This window comes from Alligator sinensis, unplaced genomic scaffold (assembly GCF_000455745.1).
Source record: "Alligator sinensis unplaced genomic scaffold, ASM45574v1 scaffold851_1, whole genome shotgun sequence".
In the NCBI taxonomy this organism is placed as follows: Eukaryota; Metazoa; Chordata; order Crocodylia; family Alligatoridae; genus Alligator; species Alligator sinensis.
In genome coordinates this window covers 82,270-97,570 of record NW_005842410.1, presented here as the reverse complement: position 1 = coordinate 97,570, position 15,301 = coordinate 82,270, and the positions used below count along the sequence as shown (strand labels likewise).

Genomic DNA, 15,301 nt, shown 5'->3' with positions numbered 1-15,301 from the left:
ACTCTTTCCTGCCTATGCAGGGGGTCGGACTCGATGATCTATTGAGGTCCCTTCCGACCCTAACCTCTATGAATCTATGAATCATATGGCTATGTAAGCATATACATATAAGTCTTGGTAAAAAAAAGGAGATGGAGGTAGGCATATTCAAATTGAGTAGTTAGACATTATTCAGTTACCTCTCCAACTCTTCCTTTGAACTCAACGATTGCACCCTGAATTTACTTGGATAGAAAGGATGGAGAGAAATACAGCAGGTAAGTTTCTATCCCACTGGGAACAAGGATCCAGGCTCAACAACAGGCCTTCTCCCTTCTAAAACAGCATCCATCTAAGACATGCAACCTCTAGGGCAGTGGTTTCTAGCCTTGGGGTTGTGACCCCATTTGGACTTGCAATGAGGTCACAAAGATGTTTGACAATGTTGACCAATTATGATGAATATTCTTCCTGTTTATAAATACACAAATACGAATATGATGCATTTCTTTTCTTTTCTTGGTTTGTATTGCTTTATTTTCAGTGGGAGTTTAGAGAGATGGTTGTATTGAGCAAGCATAGCAACATGAACAGTGAACATTAATGACAGTCTAGTTTCCTGTATAATTTCTGTGTATTATATACTTTTAAGTCTCAATTTAGCAACCGTGACATCTAAGGTTGTTTAACTGTATGGCAGCACAGTAAATATAATCCACAGTTAAAGCAATTGAAATAAATGTCAAATAAATGCATGTAATAGCTTTTTTAGACTTTGTATTCAATGTTGTTCTTTAAATCTAAAAAGAAGTTTAAATAATTTTAAATATTTTAAATGACAAATATAAAGACCACAAACATTGTAATGCCATATTTATGACTTGTTGATCTTGTCTGCATCATTTTGGGGTCACAAAAAATTTCCAATGTTTAAGTGTGGTCATGCTGAGGAAAAAGTTAGGAAGCTCTACTCTAGGGTATTTGTTTCCTTCTGGCCCCATGTACCTCCCTCTTCTAGATGCCCAGGTGTCAGCCTCAAAAGAAAGGCTGGAGAGAGCATTAGACAATGCTTAACATGTGGCATGGTGGCTAGTGCACTGTGCTAGAAAGTCAGGGGAACACAGCTTCAAAGGCTCCCTGAGTAAGGGGGTCTATAAACCCAGTTTATAGGTAAGTGCTTATTTGGTAAGTACCCCAACCATTCAGCTGCTGGGACTAAAATATGGGTGGACCCTCTGTAGTCATGGGTCCAATTTTATAACTTACATGCACAAGTTATAAAAGGCAGGCAAACTTACATATATCTGCCTAGCCTACTAAGCATGCAAAGAAGCTGAATGGAGGTTTACATATCCACACTGCAAAGATATTAGAATTACAAACTGTGCTTATATGCCAAAAAGACCACTTACGCAGCTGAAAAATTTCATAAACGGTAACTGAATTCTGCCCTTACTCCAGAAGTCTTAATAGATACCAAGAGATAAACTTGATAAAAGAAACACAACATGTATTATGGAAAAACTAAGGCTAACTAGAGTTTTTGCAGTAATAAGTAGCTATCACAATTTCTAGTTGGACCACACAGTGCTGTATTATAAAGCAAGCAAGGAAAAAAATGAGCAATTGATTTACTGATAAGGACTTCAACTTATGAATGCAGTATAGCACTAGAATCCATGTCTCTAGAACAGTGGTTTTCAACCTTTTTTCATTTGCAGACCCCTAAAAAATTTTGAATGGTAGTACAGACCCCATTGGAGATTTCAAATGGAGGTTCAGACCCTTTTGAATTGTAAGTGTAGGTATTCACGTACTTTTGATTGATCATAGTCAACTTTTGTGGATCCCTTAGACCAGCGGTTCTCAACCATTTTTTGTACTGGGACTCATTTGCAGTCCCGAACCACACCTCCCTGGCCCTGCCAGTGCCTGAGCTACAGTCTCCCACCTTCCCTGCTCTCTCTTCTGCCCTGCCACAACCTTGGCACCCAGCCAACTTTGCCCAGTGCCAGCAGGTATCTGCCCTGCCAGAACACCTATCCCCTCCCCACACACACTGCACTGCCCCCCCCCCCCCAACCCCCCCCCACCCCGGCCCCCCACCCCCCCCAACAGTCCCCAAGCCCTGGCCCTCCAACCCCCACTCCCCATACACTTACCTTCATCCAGCTGCTGGGGCTGCTCCCATGACCCTGCTCCCCAGGCTGTGCGCTGGCCACACCCCAAGCAGCCACTTGCAGGCTGGAACTCTGCCAGCCTGCAAGGGGAAACCCCTGCTTTCATGCATATTTCTGGCACTTGCTCACAACCCTTTGAAATATTCTTGCAACCCACTTTTGGGTTGCAACCCATGGGCTGCCTTAGACATAGCCTGCAGATCCCCAGAGCTCCATGGACCATAGGTTGAAAACCACTGCTCCAGATGTTTCCTGCCACTAAGCTTACTGTCAAAGGTGGGCAGGTTGCCAACTGCCCCCAAAATGGTCTCCTAGAAGGGCAGCAAACTGTTTCATCAAAATGAATAGATAAGAACAAAATTCAGTCTTCTATTCAGGAATATATACTTTAATTTTTAAAATGGGTTGGTCTGTTACTATAGCAAATCTATAACTTTACCCACAGCCAAGATGTCATAGAACCAAAAGAGCAAGCTTGATAAAATAAAGCACACAAAAATGATTATTAACACTGAAAATTCTGCTAATGTAACATTTCTTACACATACATCCATGCACATAAATCACATTCAAGCAGTCAGTCATAGTATTACCTGACAGGCATCGGATTTGCTATCAAAGTAACCTGCACAGAACATATTTTCAGTGATTTCAGTTCCATAAATTTCAGCACTTCGGCACTTGTCCTCAGGCAGAATTGGAATCAATGCTTCTTGCAAAACATCTGAATAATTGGATGCATCTTTAAAGAAATATAGAGATAGAGAAAAATCCTTTAGGTGTGAAGTAACTTACGCGGACGTATTCTTTACAATAAACTGTAAAGTGAATTTATTGCGGGTCTCTTCTGAAGACAGTGATTATTCTGCTATACTACATGACCTAATCTCTGCAATCAGATTGCACATTTTCCTCAGAAGTCAGAAAAAACAAATTAAAGACCACACTTTTTCAAAAATTGTTGTTGGTTGTAGGAGTCTCAAGTTTTAGGCACCTGATATGATAAAGCATGTGCTTTCTGAATTATTAGACCAGTATTAGAACAGCTAGAGACACCATCAAAATATATTTGAGTTAGTGCAATAGCTGTAGGTGCATGGTAATAATCTCTCACATTTTGTATTTGCATTTCCCGTCCTTTAATGCAGGAATTTGCACTTATTGCTATCACATGTCTCAGCACCATCTCCAGTGGCCACCACTGGTTTAATTACTTCTGCTCAATTTGCAGGTTGGCTTTAGCCTTCTGAATCTTTTTTAACCATCCAAATTTGGTGCCATCTGCAAATATGAATACGACTGAGTTTTTATTTTAAAAATGAAGTCATGTAATACTGGTGGTAGGATGCAGTGTTCAATGTGTTCTGTTTGATTTTCAATATAATTAGTCAAATGGATCAGTCTAGAGACCCTAGTCTGGTTTCCCTAGGGGTTGGCTGCTTGCAGGCTGAAATAGAGGACACACCTGCAACACAGGCCATGTGCAGGTGTTACATTCCTCTCAGGAGAATTATTGTTCTCCCAGTAGACACCAGAAGTGTACAAAAGTTCACATTTTTCTCCTGGACCAAAAATGGCAGTTCTGGGAGAAAAATCTCCCAACTCTAACCCCATAGAAGTGGCTCCAGAGAGAGTTTCTCCCTGGAGAATGACCACTTGTACACTACCCTCAAGTTAATGCCCCCCAGGGACCAGGAGTCCTCAAGTTGGGGGAAAAGACTCCAGAAAAGACTCCCATCCCTTCCAAACACCCAGGTCCCCCCTGGCTCCTCACGTACCTGTGACTCCAGTGTGAGACATGAGCAGGGGGCTTGCAGCACTGCTCCTTCTGCTCAGTTCCCAGGCACTGGGAGCACCAAGAGCCAAACAGAAAAAGTAGCAGCACAAATTTTCTGCCTGCTCCTCACACCAGAGACTCTAGTGTGAGGTGCGGAAGGGTGCTTTGCTCTGCTGCACCAGGCTCCCCAGGAATGGGACAACTAGAGAAGCTGCTGTTCCCAACACTTTCCCTAGACTGGAATCACTCTAGTCTCAGGAAGATGCAAGAAACAGGGGAGAAGGGTAGGCTGAATACCTGTAAAGCTGTCTCTCCCAAAATCATTTCAAGCAATGAACATTTTCTCACAACCAGAGTCCCCAGACTGAGAAACAGGCAAGGCCTTTGCTGCACTGCTGCATCTGCTTGCACACAGCCAGAGTCAACTTCAAGAAATAGTTACATAAGCTATGGCCCCTGGTCTGCCGACTAAGAACTGAAACTGTGTAAAAAATCCTTATGTCCGTATATTTTAGTTGTGATTAATTTATACATCAGATCTGTCATTTAACTCACTCTCATGCCTGTGTCCCCATCCAGCAATCTGACATCTGTGTTGATCAGGGAAGGTCATGCTGCTTTCTGGCAAGCAGATGGGCTGCACAAACTGAGACTTGACAGCACAGCGCTGGTTATTCTTTTTCAGCTTGATCAAAACTGCAGGAGAGAGAATACAACAGCAATAAGATGAACACTGTCTCTTTTGAATGGAACTGGCAGCAGTAGGTCCCAGGTACAATTCTAATTATCTACTAAGTCCCTCTTAATTAAGATATTTCAATCAAACAAAAAAGCCTCATCCCAAAGCATTTGATTTCACAGCAAAATGAAAACTGATATAGTTATCTATTCCCATTGTGAAAGGAATTCACAACAAAAATGTTACATTCACATAGGACACTTTGCACATAGTTTTCTGCACTTTCTTTGTGGAAAGGAGAAGAGTGTGTGAATGATTAGATACGAACTCCCATGTATAGGGGTTGTAACCATGTTGGTCTAAGGACATAGGCAGACAAGGTTCTTTGGGTAAATCTGATATATGTTATTAGACCAACTCAATCAACTGAATGCCTTATGCTCGGAGGGGGCGGGGTTCCACATTTTTTTGACCCCTGGATAGCCAGGGTTAAAAAAAAAACCTGAAACAAAACTGGAGCAGCCCACACATGGGCAGCACGCGTGGCTGAAAAGCCGAGCTGGGCTACCCAGAGATGCGCTCCAGCTGCCGGCCATGCTCCACACAGCAAGATTGACAGTGCTGGTGCCAGCCTTCCCTACAGCCCCTAGGGATAAACTGCCACGTGCCAAAGCACTCATGGCACAGGTATTCCCTGGAGACAAATAGCTGCGATGCAAGATGTGCCGCTGCTACCTGTCCCCAGGGAACCAAACATTCATGCTCATCTGGACGTGGCCAAAGGGGTTATCAGAGGTATGAAATGACCCACCTCCCTGTGATGCTCTCAACTGAATGAGAACATCCTAAGGAGCTAAACTAAGCCTAAGAGGTTTGACTGCTTCATTTATCACATTCGGTTTTCTCATCCCTGTTTCCCAGTTCCAGTGCTTGAGAACTGAGTGGTTGGTCCATGCTTCCAACATGCCTGTTCTCATCTCTACAAAACGCAAGGCAGGACTTCAGCAGACGATGGCTCACATAACTGCTGGGAGAGGGAATCTAACAGGGAACCTTAACCCTGTCGCCAGAAAGCAGGTCTGCCCCTTTAAGGCCAGAGATGGCAGCTGCACCACAGCAGGGACTGTAGCCGACGGAAGGAGGAGGCCTCATTTTGGGGACCCACTATGGAGTGGGGACCCCGGTGCCAGCAAGAGCATGGCTTTTGGGTTGGGGCACAGACCCTGGTGCCAGAGAGGGCATGGCTTTTGGGGGGGGCACAGACCCCAGCGCCAGCGAGGGCGCAACTTTAAAAAGGCCAGGGAGGTCTGGCACACCTGGGGTGCAATTTTATTTTGTGGGGTTTTTTTTATTGTTTTGGACTGAGAGGGTGGGAGTTCGGGGTCATCCCCCAGTTTTGAACTTGCGATCCCCCCCCCCGGCTGTAGGGCCAGCACCTGGACCTCTGGGCCGGGGGGGGCCGGGCTCCGGATTGGAGCAGGAAAGGGGGCCATGAGCCTCAAGAAAATGGAAAAGGCTAGAGCCTCTGAGTCAAACCCTGCTTAGTGGGTTTAGATGGGGAGGAAAACAGCTAGAGAAAAACAGGGGTCAGGCCCATGTAGGTGAAAGGCCCCAACATACACAATACAACAGGTAGTCTCCCGCTCGCAAGAACATCATCATAATAATTTCCATCAAGACGTGGCAGACGAGTACAGGGCAGGACATAAGAACTGCCAAGAAGAATCTGAGGGTGCCCCACATAAAGCAGGGATTACCAGGAAAGATGGCGCTGGGGAGGGTGACCTATTACAGACTCAAATCCTCTTCTCTTGAGAAACAGCAATCTTCCCCTGAGTTTATATGAGCTTATATGGACAACAAGAAGCTCATATGAAGGGCACCCTATAAGAAGTTCCATATTGGATCAAATTAATCACAGAATCATAGAAAATGAGGGTGTCATAACCAAATGAGTTGAGTGCCTATGTCACAGTGGAAGGTTTCATTGATTTGATGTCCATAATGCTGTGGGGTTTCCCACCACAGCGGAATCTTCCGCCGCAGTAGAAAACCCCGGTGCAGTGAAAAGTTCCCGCCAGCTTTATGCAAACACGCACACCACCATTGGCCAGTTCTAAACTATTTATATTTGGCGACTAGTGATTGGCTTGTTAGTCATATAAAAGTTAAAGCAGTTTCCGCCCCAGTCGGAGAACTCCGCGCACATCTCGGAGTGAACTTGGCAGACTGATCACCCACCAACGACTCCCCGTCACACGACCCTCCTGACCCCGGTACCGCCATAAGCCGGTTACAGAAATTTCTTCTCATCTCATCTCGTTTCTCTCGCGTCTTTGAGAGTGTCTTTTCTACATTTGTAACTTCAACTAAGCTAGTCAACTCTTCCTACGCTGTACATAGCGACGGCGTAAGTAAACAATCTCTTTGTTCAACCAGTACGCTTCAGTGCCTAATTCCGCTCCATCGGTAAAAGTACCCGCCTGCCGTTTCGGGGCTACTGGCCACAGCCCGGCCTACCACTTGACCACCACAGAGGGTTGGAAAGGACATCAGGAGTTCATCTAGTCCAACCCCTGCTCAAAGTAGGACCATCCCCCATTAGATCATCCCAGCCAAAGCTTTGTCTAGCCAGATCTTGAAAACCTCCAAGATTGGAGCTCCCACCACCTCTCTGGGTAAACTGTTCCAGCATTTTACTACCCTCCTAGTGAGAAAATTCTTCCTAATATCTAACCTAAACTTCCCTGATGGCAACTTGAGACTGTTGCTCTTTGTTCTATCATCTGCCACCACTAAGAAGAGTCTTGCTCCATCCTCTTTTGAACCCCCCTTCAGGTACTTGAAGGCTGCTATTAAATCCCCCTTCAGTCTTCTCTTCTCCAGACTAAATAGACCCACTTCCCTCAGCCTCTCCTCCTAAACCATGTGCCCCAGCCCCCTCACCATTTTTGTTCCCTCTGCTGGACTCTTTCCAATTTGTGCACATCGTTTCTGTAGTGGGGGCCCCAAAACTGAACACAGTACTCCAGATGTGGCCTCACCAGTGCTGAATAGAGGGGAAGAATCACCTATATTCACCGACTGGCAACACACCTACCAACACAGTCCAGCATATCATTAGTCTTATTGGCAACAAGGGCACGCAGAAGGCTCATTCATCTTCTTGTCCACTGTAACCTCTAGGTCCTTTTCTGCAGAGCTGCTGCCCAGCCTGTCAGCCCCAAGCCTGTACTAGTGCATGGGATTGTTGTGTCCTAAGTGCAAGATTTTGCATTTGTCGTTGTTGAACCTCATGAGATTCCTTTTGGCCCAATCTTCCAATTTCTCAAGTCTCTCCGAATCCTAGCCCTACCCTCTGGCATATCTACTACTCCCTCCCCCCCGCCCCCCCCAGCTTGGTTGCAACTGCAAACCTGCTGGGGGTGCACTTTAAGCCAACATCCAAGTCGTTGATGAAGACATTGAACAAAACTGGCCTTAGGACTAATCCCTGGGGCACTGAACCTGATACCAGTTGCCAACTAGACATTGAACCATTGATTACTACCCTGTGAGCCCGATGCTTCAGCCAGTTTTCTATCCACCTGACAGTCCATTCATCCAGCCCATACTTCCTTAGCTTGCCTGCAAGAATGTTCTCGGAGACCATATAAGCCTTGCTAAAGTCAAGGTATACCACATCCACCGGTCTTCCTCACATCCACAGAGCCAGTCACCTCATCGTCGAAGGCAATCAGGTTGATCAGGCATGACCTGCCCCTGGTGAATCCATGCTGACTGCTCCTAATTACCTTCTCCAAGTGCTTAGAAATTGATTCCTTGAGGTTCTTCCCCATGATTTTTCTAGGGACTGAGGTGAGGCTGACTGGTCTGTAGTTCCATGGTTTTTCCTTTCTCCCTTTCTTAAATATGGGCACTATGTTTGCCCTTTTCCAATCATTCGGGACCTCTCCTGATTGCCATGATTTTTCAAAAACAATAGCCAGTGGCTCTGCAAACACATCAGCCAACTCCCTAAGCACCCTTGGGTGCATCCCATCTGACTCCATGGACTTGTACACATCCAGCTTTTTCTAAATAGTCCCTAACCTGATCTTTCATCACTGAGGGCGGCTCACGTCCTCCACTAACTGTGCTGCCCAGTGTATTAGTCTGGAAGCTGACCTTGCCTATGAAGACTGGGGCAAAAAAGGCACTGAGCACTTCAGCCTCTTCCTCTGTCACAAGGGTTCCTCCCCCATTCAGTAAGGGACCCACACTTTCCCTGATCCTCCTCTTGCTACGGACATACTTATAGAAACCCTTCTTGTTCCCCTTCACATCTCTTGGTAGCTGCAACTCCAGTTGTGCTTTGATCTTTCTGACTTCATCCCTGCATGCCTGCAACTCCTCCCTAGTTGGTTGTCCAAATTTCCACTTCTTAGAAGCTTCCTTTTTGTGATTTTAGTTTACTGAAGAGTTCCCTGCTAAGCCAAGCTTGTCTTCTGCCATACTTGCTAGTCTTCCTGCACATCAGGATGGTTTGTTCCTGCATTCTCAGTAAGGTTTCTTTAAAGCACAGCCAGCTTTCTTGGACTCCTCTCCCCCTCAAATTGGCTTCCCAGGGGATCCTGCCCATGGGTTTTCTAAGCAAGGCAAAGTCTGCTTTTCTGAAGTCCAGGGTCCTTACTCTGCTGCTCTCCATCCTTCCTTTCCTCAGGATCCTGAACTCAATCTTGTGATCACTGCTGCCTAAGATGCCATCCACTACTACATTCCCCACCAATTCTTCCCTGTTTGTGAGCAGCACATCAAGAAAAGCATTGTCCCTAGTTGACCACTCCAGCACTTCCACTAGGAAGTTGTCCCCTTCACTTGCCAAAAACTTCCTGGACTGCCTGTGCACTGCTGTGTTGTTCTCCCAGTACATGTTAGGGTGATTGAAGTCCCCCATGAGAACCAGGCCTTGTGATTGGGAAACTTCCACTTGCTGTTTTGAAGAAAGCCTCATCCACCAGTTTCTCCTGATCTGGTGGTAAATAGCAGACCCCCACCACCCTTCTTGCTCTCCCCTCTGACTCTACCCCAGAGACTCTTAACAAGCCTATCTCCAGTTTCATACTGGAGCTCTGAGCAATCAAATGGCTCTTTTATATGAAGTGCAATTCCTCCTCCTCTTCTCCCCTGCCTGTCCCTCCTGCACAGTTTGTACCCATCCACGGCAGTGCTCCAGTCATTTGAGCTCCCACCACGTCTGTTATTCCAGTCACATCATAGTGCCATGGCTGTGCAAGGACTTCCAGTTCTTCCTGCTTGTTTCCCAGGCTCTGTGCATTTGTGTACAGACGCCCGAGGTAACTACTTGATTGCCCTGATTTCTAAGGAAGTATGAGAGCACTTTCCCTATTGCCCCTTACTGCTTACTCTTCCTCTAGGTCTCCTGCTACCACACTTACCTCAGGGCTTTGGTCTCCATTCCCTGACAAACCTAGTTTAAAGCCCTCCTCACTAGGTTAGCAAGCCTGTCTGCCCATCTCTTCCCAACAATTCTTCTTCTGGAAAGACCATCCATGGTTGAAGAAGCCAGAGCCCTGCTGGTGACACCACCTGTGCAGCCAGGTGTTTGATCTGCAGGATCCACCTGCTCCCCAGGCCCTTTTCCTTGACTGGAAGGATCAACAAGAACACAATCTGATCCCCAGACCCCCCCTCACCCTTGCACCCAGAGCCCTGTAGTCATTTTTATAAGCTCAGGGTTTCCCCTGGCATTATCATGGGCGTCCACATTGATAAGCAGCATGTGGTAGTAGTCAGAGACCTGGATGAGCCTCGGTAGTCCTTCTGTGACATCTCATATCCAGGCTCTGAGTAAGCAGCAGACTTCCTGAGACAACAGGTCAGGTCAGTAGATGGCTCCTGCCATCCCCTGCAGAAGGGAGTCTCCAACCACCAACACCTGTCGCTTCCTCTTGGTGGCAGTCATCTCAATCCTTCCCACCTTGGTGAGGCCTGGACTGTCTTGCTCCACTAATGGAATGTGGTTCTCCCTCTGCTGCTAGGGCTGCACATCTGTTCTCCAGACAAACCACTACAGGTGAGGGTAAAAATCTTTGCTTGCTGCCAGAAATCACAAGCCTCCACCCTCTTGAGTGTCCATGTCCACCCTCTTCTCTAGCACTGCCTCTGGCATTTCTTCCTCCAGAGTCCCAGAGGTTTCCTCCAGCACTGAACTGATGAACTCCTCATGGCAGAGGAGGCGTTAGAGCCTCGTCACCTCCTCCTGTATTTCTCTTGCCTGTTCCCACACCTCAGGCGCACCCTGACCTGGCTGTCACTGGAAGAAACCTGCAAGTCGCAGTCCCCACAGCACCAAACCTGGACCTGGGTGGAAGGGTTGCTGATGAGCGGTCCTGCCCGGAAGGTAACCTCACAAGTGCAAGCAGCAACAGTGGCTCTAGCATTACAATGGCCTCCAGCCATTTCCCTGGGTCTCTTAATCTGCCTTCTCTCTTACTGCTCTTCTTCCAAGCACACCTTCCCTAGCGAACCCGCATGAAAGCTGGCCTGTTTATTGCTTGTTGGCCTCAAAGCATTCCTTTTTTTTCCTGCTTCCTCATGCCAAGATGAAAGGTTTGTGCCTCAAAAAGGGGCAAGGGGGAGGGGGCCCATGAACTGCCCTAGGAACTGGCCAGTGAACTGCCTTCAAACTACCTACTCTGTTTACAGCCCCCGGTCACTGGCTCCCTGGTTGTCTGGGGAGTCTCCTTTTATACCCTGCTGGGCCTGAACTGGCTCCACCCCCTCGTTAGGGCTTCTGCCAGGCCCAGGAAGCAATCATTCAGCAATCACTCAGTCAGCAAAACACTGCCAGCTTCTCAGGCAGGGGACTGGACTAGGTGACCTCTGGAGGTCCCTTCCAGTCCAATTTCTCTATGATTCTCAGAGCGCATGCCCCACACACAGCCCACCAACCAAACACTCAGCAAACCAAAGGCATAGGCAGCTCTGGATCCCTTACCTTCCCTGGGCAGGATTTGGTGCCTGGCTTCTCTTCCCCTTCCTCCTCTTGTCCCCAGCAACTGCCTGAAAACTGCTTACCCTGTTTACAGCCCCTGGTCACTGGCTTTCAGCTGAATGAGAACATGGTGCATCCAGTCCAGTACCCTGTCTCCAATAGTGGCAAGTAATAGATGCTTTAAAGGAACATAAATGTGTGAAGGGCTTGCCGACAGCCACCCGGCTGCTGGCTCAGAAAAGGCTTCAAAGGATTGGTGGGGAGTTCTCATAAATCAGGTGATGGCAAGGGAAGAGCTTGCCCCACCCCTACCCCAGGGTGAGGTGAAGAGCCAGACCTGGTTGAGGACTCTGCAGGAAACAAAAGAGCAGTGTGCCCAGCACACAGGGGCTCCAACAAGGTATACAGAAGAGAGCTGGTAAGAGCTGGCTAGTGGGGTGAAACAGTTGCCCTGAAGAGCCTGAAGACCTCTTTGCCTGGATAGAAGCAGCAAGCGGCCGCATCCCCAGCCCTGCCGCTGAGAAGCATGCCATTTGTGCACAGAGCAGGACCCTGAGAGCTGCACAAGGCAGCTCGGTTCATGACCTTTCCGTGGACTGGGACCCTGGGAGCCGCTTGAAGGTGGCTCACGTCTCCAACCCCTGGCACAAGGCCAGGCACTAGGTGCACGAGATGTGCACGGAGCAAGACCCTGGGAGCTGCACGAAGTAGCTTGGGTCTACAGCTCAGTGCATGAGCGATGCACAGACTGGGACCCTGGGAGCTGCTTAGAGGTGGCTCAGGTCTGCAACACCTGGCACGAGGCCAGGCAGTGGTGTATGGCAGGTGCACAGAGTCTGAGCAGGACCTGGACCCTGGGAGCCATTCAGAGGTGGATTGGGTCTCCAACCCCTGGCGTGAGGCCAGGAAATCCGGTGCAGACAGCACTGCACAGAGGGTCTCGGAGCAGACCAGGGCCCTAGGAGCCACTCAGGGTGTCTTGGGTTCGCAACCCCCTGGCACAAGACCAGGAACCCAGTGCACGGGCCCATGCCCAGAGTGTCTGGAAACAGACAGAGACCCCAGCACCACACAAGGTAGCATGAGTCTCTTACCCTGAGAGAAAGGCAGTGCCCTCAGGGCACATGATGCGGCACAGGGCCTCAAGTGGAGCAGACGGCCTGGAAAGCTGTGGGGCCTCACCCTGGAGTCATGCAATACCAGGGAAAGGGATTCCCACAGAAGAGAAGGGATCTTCCTCCCCATCTGGGAGACTAGCCTCTTGGGAGAAAGCCCTGAAGGGGTGGGGCTTCCCAGGTTTTGGAGGTTTTCTTCCTCAGGTAATATTCTGATTGGGGCAAGGAAGGCCAGAACGGCACTAGGGACCTTCTCCTTCCCCCCGCCCCCTTCTTACTGGGGCACAGCCACTGCTCCAGAACAGCCTGGACCTTGGTGTCCCTTAAAGAGTTTAATTTGCACCTTCATGCACCTTTATATTTTGTGAGTCAGCATCTCATTTTGTGGTTTTTGCATTTTATGGTTGTGAGTTGTTATTTTAATAGAGTTTAATATTGCCTGATCTTTATCCTTGTTCTGGTTTACTTACCTGTGTCCTGACTGGGGGGAGGTAAAGAAATGTCCATATATTGCATATAGTTCCATGTTTTGTGTGTGTATCTAAATCTATCTATTCCTTCCTATGGTTTATTGTATTAATAAATTTGTATATAGTTAAGTTCACAGAGTGTCCTGGCTTTGCTGTATAGGGGAAGGAGGAGCCAGCAGTTGCACCCCACAGTTAACATGCCCTGCTAACATTTCCCTTCGATTGGAGAGGGGAGTACATAACCATGTACTACCTGGGTTATAAATGGGGTATGTCTGCAGTGATCCATCCCCTGTCATTCTTCCCAGATCAACTCTCTCAATCTACTACTCCTTCTCTCCCAGTCCCCAAATCTCTACCCTCTCTCCTGGCCTGAACCCTCCTTGCCCCCCTCTCTTTTATCTTACCACTAAGGCCCATAACATCTCTGCTTGCCACACTCCTAAACCATTATCTTCTCCATACCTCCCTCTTCCTAATCTCTCTTCCCTTCCAGCAAACATCCATTTATTTATGGAGATTTCTGTTAGTGATCCAATTCAAACTGACACTAGCTGGCTGTAAGTCAGGCTTACTATCTCCCTCCTATCATTCAACCACCCAGCACCTGTGAGAACTGGCAAGTTAGGATGCCCTTTTGACCATGCAATTCTCATACACATCATGTAATCATTTGGCTTGTAAGCATTTTTTAACTCACTCCAAATTTTGTTTCCCATAGCAGGTAGTGGGTGTCATTCCTTTGCTGTAGTGGAAGTCAAGCAACTGAGACTACTGTGGGAATGATCAGAGCCAAGACTTGATCCCAAGGTGCACAAAGCAAGCTTTCAGACTTAAGGAAGGCTGTTTACCCTCTGCTCCCAGTGGGTTATATCTCATGAACCCCTGGTTCAAATGACTCCAGATATGGAACACTGACTCTAAGCTACATGCCCATCAGGCATACCAAACTGAAAAGCAATCCCAGCGCTAAGAGAAGAAAGCTCTACTATTCTTGGAGCTAAGATTTCCCTTGTGCCAGCCCATTAAATAGTCTCATGGCCAGAAGTCTCTCACAAGTTGATTGTTAATGAGGAATTCCCAGATTCCTAGATCAGAAAATATTACAGTTCTATTCTACTTTCATTCTGACTGAAATGCCCTGCAGTTCAACTATCAACTTACTGTCAACTGACTGTTGACTGGCTCCAGGACCCCACCAAGGCTCAAACCAGGTCTGGTGTGGTCCTTGGGGCTGGCCAACAGTCAGCTGATCATTGGGTACCCAGCTTTCAATGTGTTAGTTCAAGTGTTGGTGCAGTCTGGGAGGCAGCCAACAGCCTGCTGACTGTCATCTGACATGTAAAATTTAAAGCATGATGGAAACTAGCCACAAAAATATTGCACTTTTTTTGTAATATCTTTGTGGCTGGTTTCCGTTTTTGTGGTGCCATTAATTCCCTGATCATGTGGCCGGGTTACTATTTAAGACACAATTAACAGACTGTCACGGCGGGGTCCTATAGGAGGGCCGTGATCTCCTTAAGGCCCTCTCTCCATGCCAATTCAGCCCAAGGGCACCCTCGATTCTCGCCCACCACGTCTTTGCTGTTTAGTATATGTTGGGAGGCTGCCTTACGACTCCCCGTGTGTTCCCAGACCCCCTGGGGGTCTCCCAGTATGATGGGTGCTCCCCAGGCACCCTAGCCTTATGGGCTACGCGTGGCTCCTACCAACCCCTAATACCACGCCCCAAGCCTTGCAGATGTCCTAGACATTGGTCTGTCAACACGCCAGCTTCCCCGGGCCTCCTCTGTAATCTAGCCCACTCCGGGCTCTTTCTAATATACAGCCCCTCACTGGGACTCTCATCGAGCTCAGTCTGGGCCTTCTCTAAAATAATCTAGCCAGCTCCGGGACTTGCTCCCGAGTCCCCGGTCCTCTAGGCCTACCGCACTGCTACCCTCTCTTATGCGGGCTCACTGCACTGCTATCCCCTTTTGCCGGAGACCACCGCAGTACCTTGCCCGTCTCCTGGGGTGCTGTGCTGCTAACCCCTTTTGTCGGGGTCCACCACAGCACCCTACCCCTGTCTGAGGTCTACTGCCGTGCTAGCCTATAACTG

The 15,301-nt window shown here is 48.0% G+C and overlaps 1 protein-coding gene and 1 long non-coding RNA gene across 3 annotated transcripts in view; one reads left to right on the top strand and one right to left on the bottom strand.

Annotated features, from left to right (window-relative positions):
* The window catches only part of HGFAC (HGF activator), a 99,243-nt gene that overhangs the window by 5,560 nt on the left and 78,382 nt on the right, over positions 1-15,301 (bottom strand). The window contains exons 12-13 of the mRNA XM_006030018.3: positions 4,492-4,632; positions 2,753-2,901 (exon numbers count right to left, since the gene is read on the bottom strand). Of these exons, the coding sequence (XP_006030080.1) occupies positions 2,753-2,901; positions 4,492-4,632 (290 nt within the window). The remainder of the gene's footprint in view (positions 1-2,752; positions 2,902-4,491; positions 4,633-15,301) is intronic.
* The window catches only part of LOC112551301, a 41,352-nt gene that overhangs the window by 10,796 nt on the left and 15,255 nt on the right, over positions 1-15,301 (top strand). For both annotated transcript variants that reach the window (XR_003095588.1, XR_003095589.1), the window contains exon 2: positions 4,516-4,708. This is a non-coding gene — a long non-coding RNA (uncharacterized LOC112551301). The remainder of the gene's footprint in view (positions 1-4,515; positions 4,709-15,301) is intronic.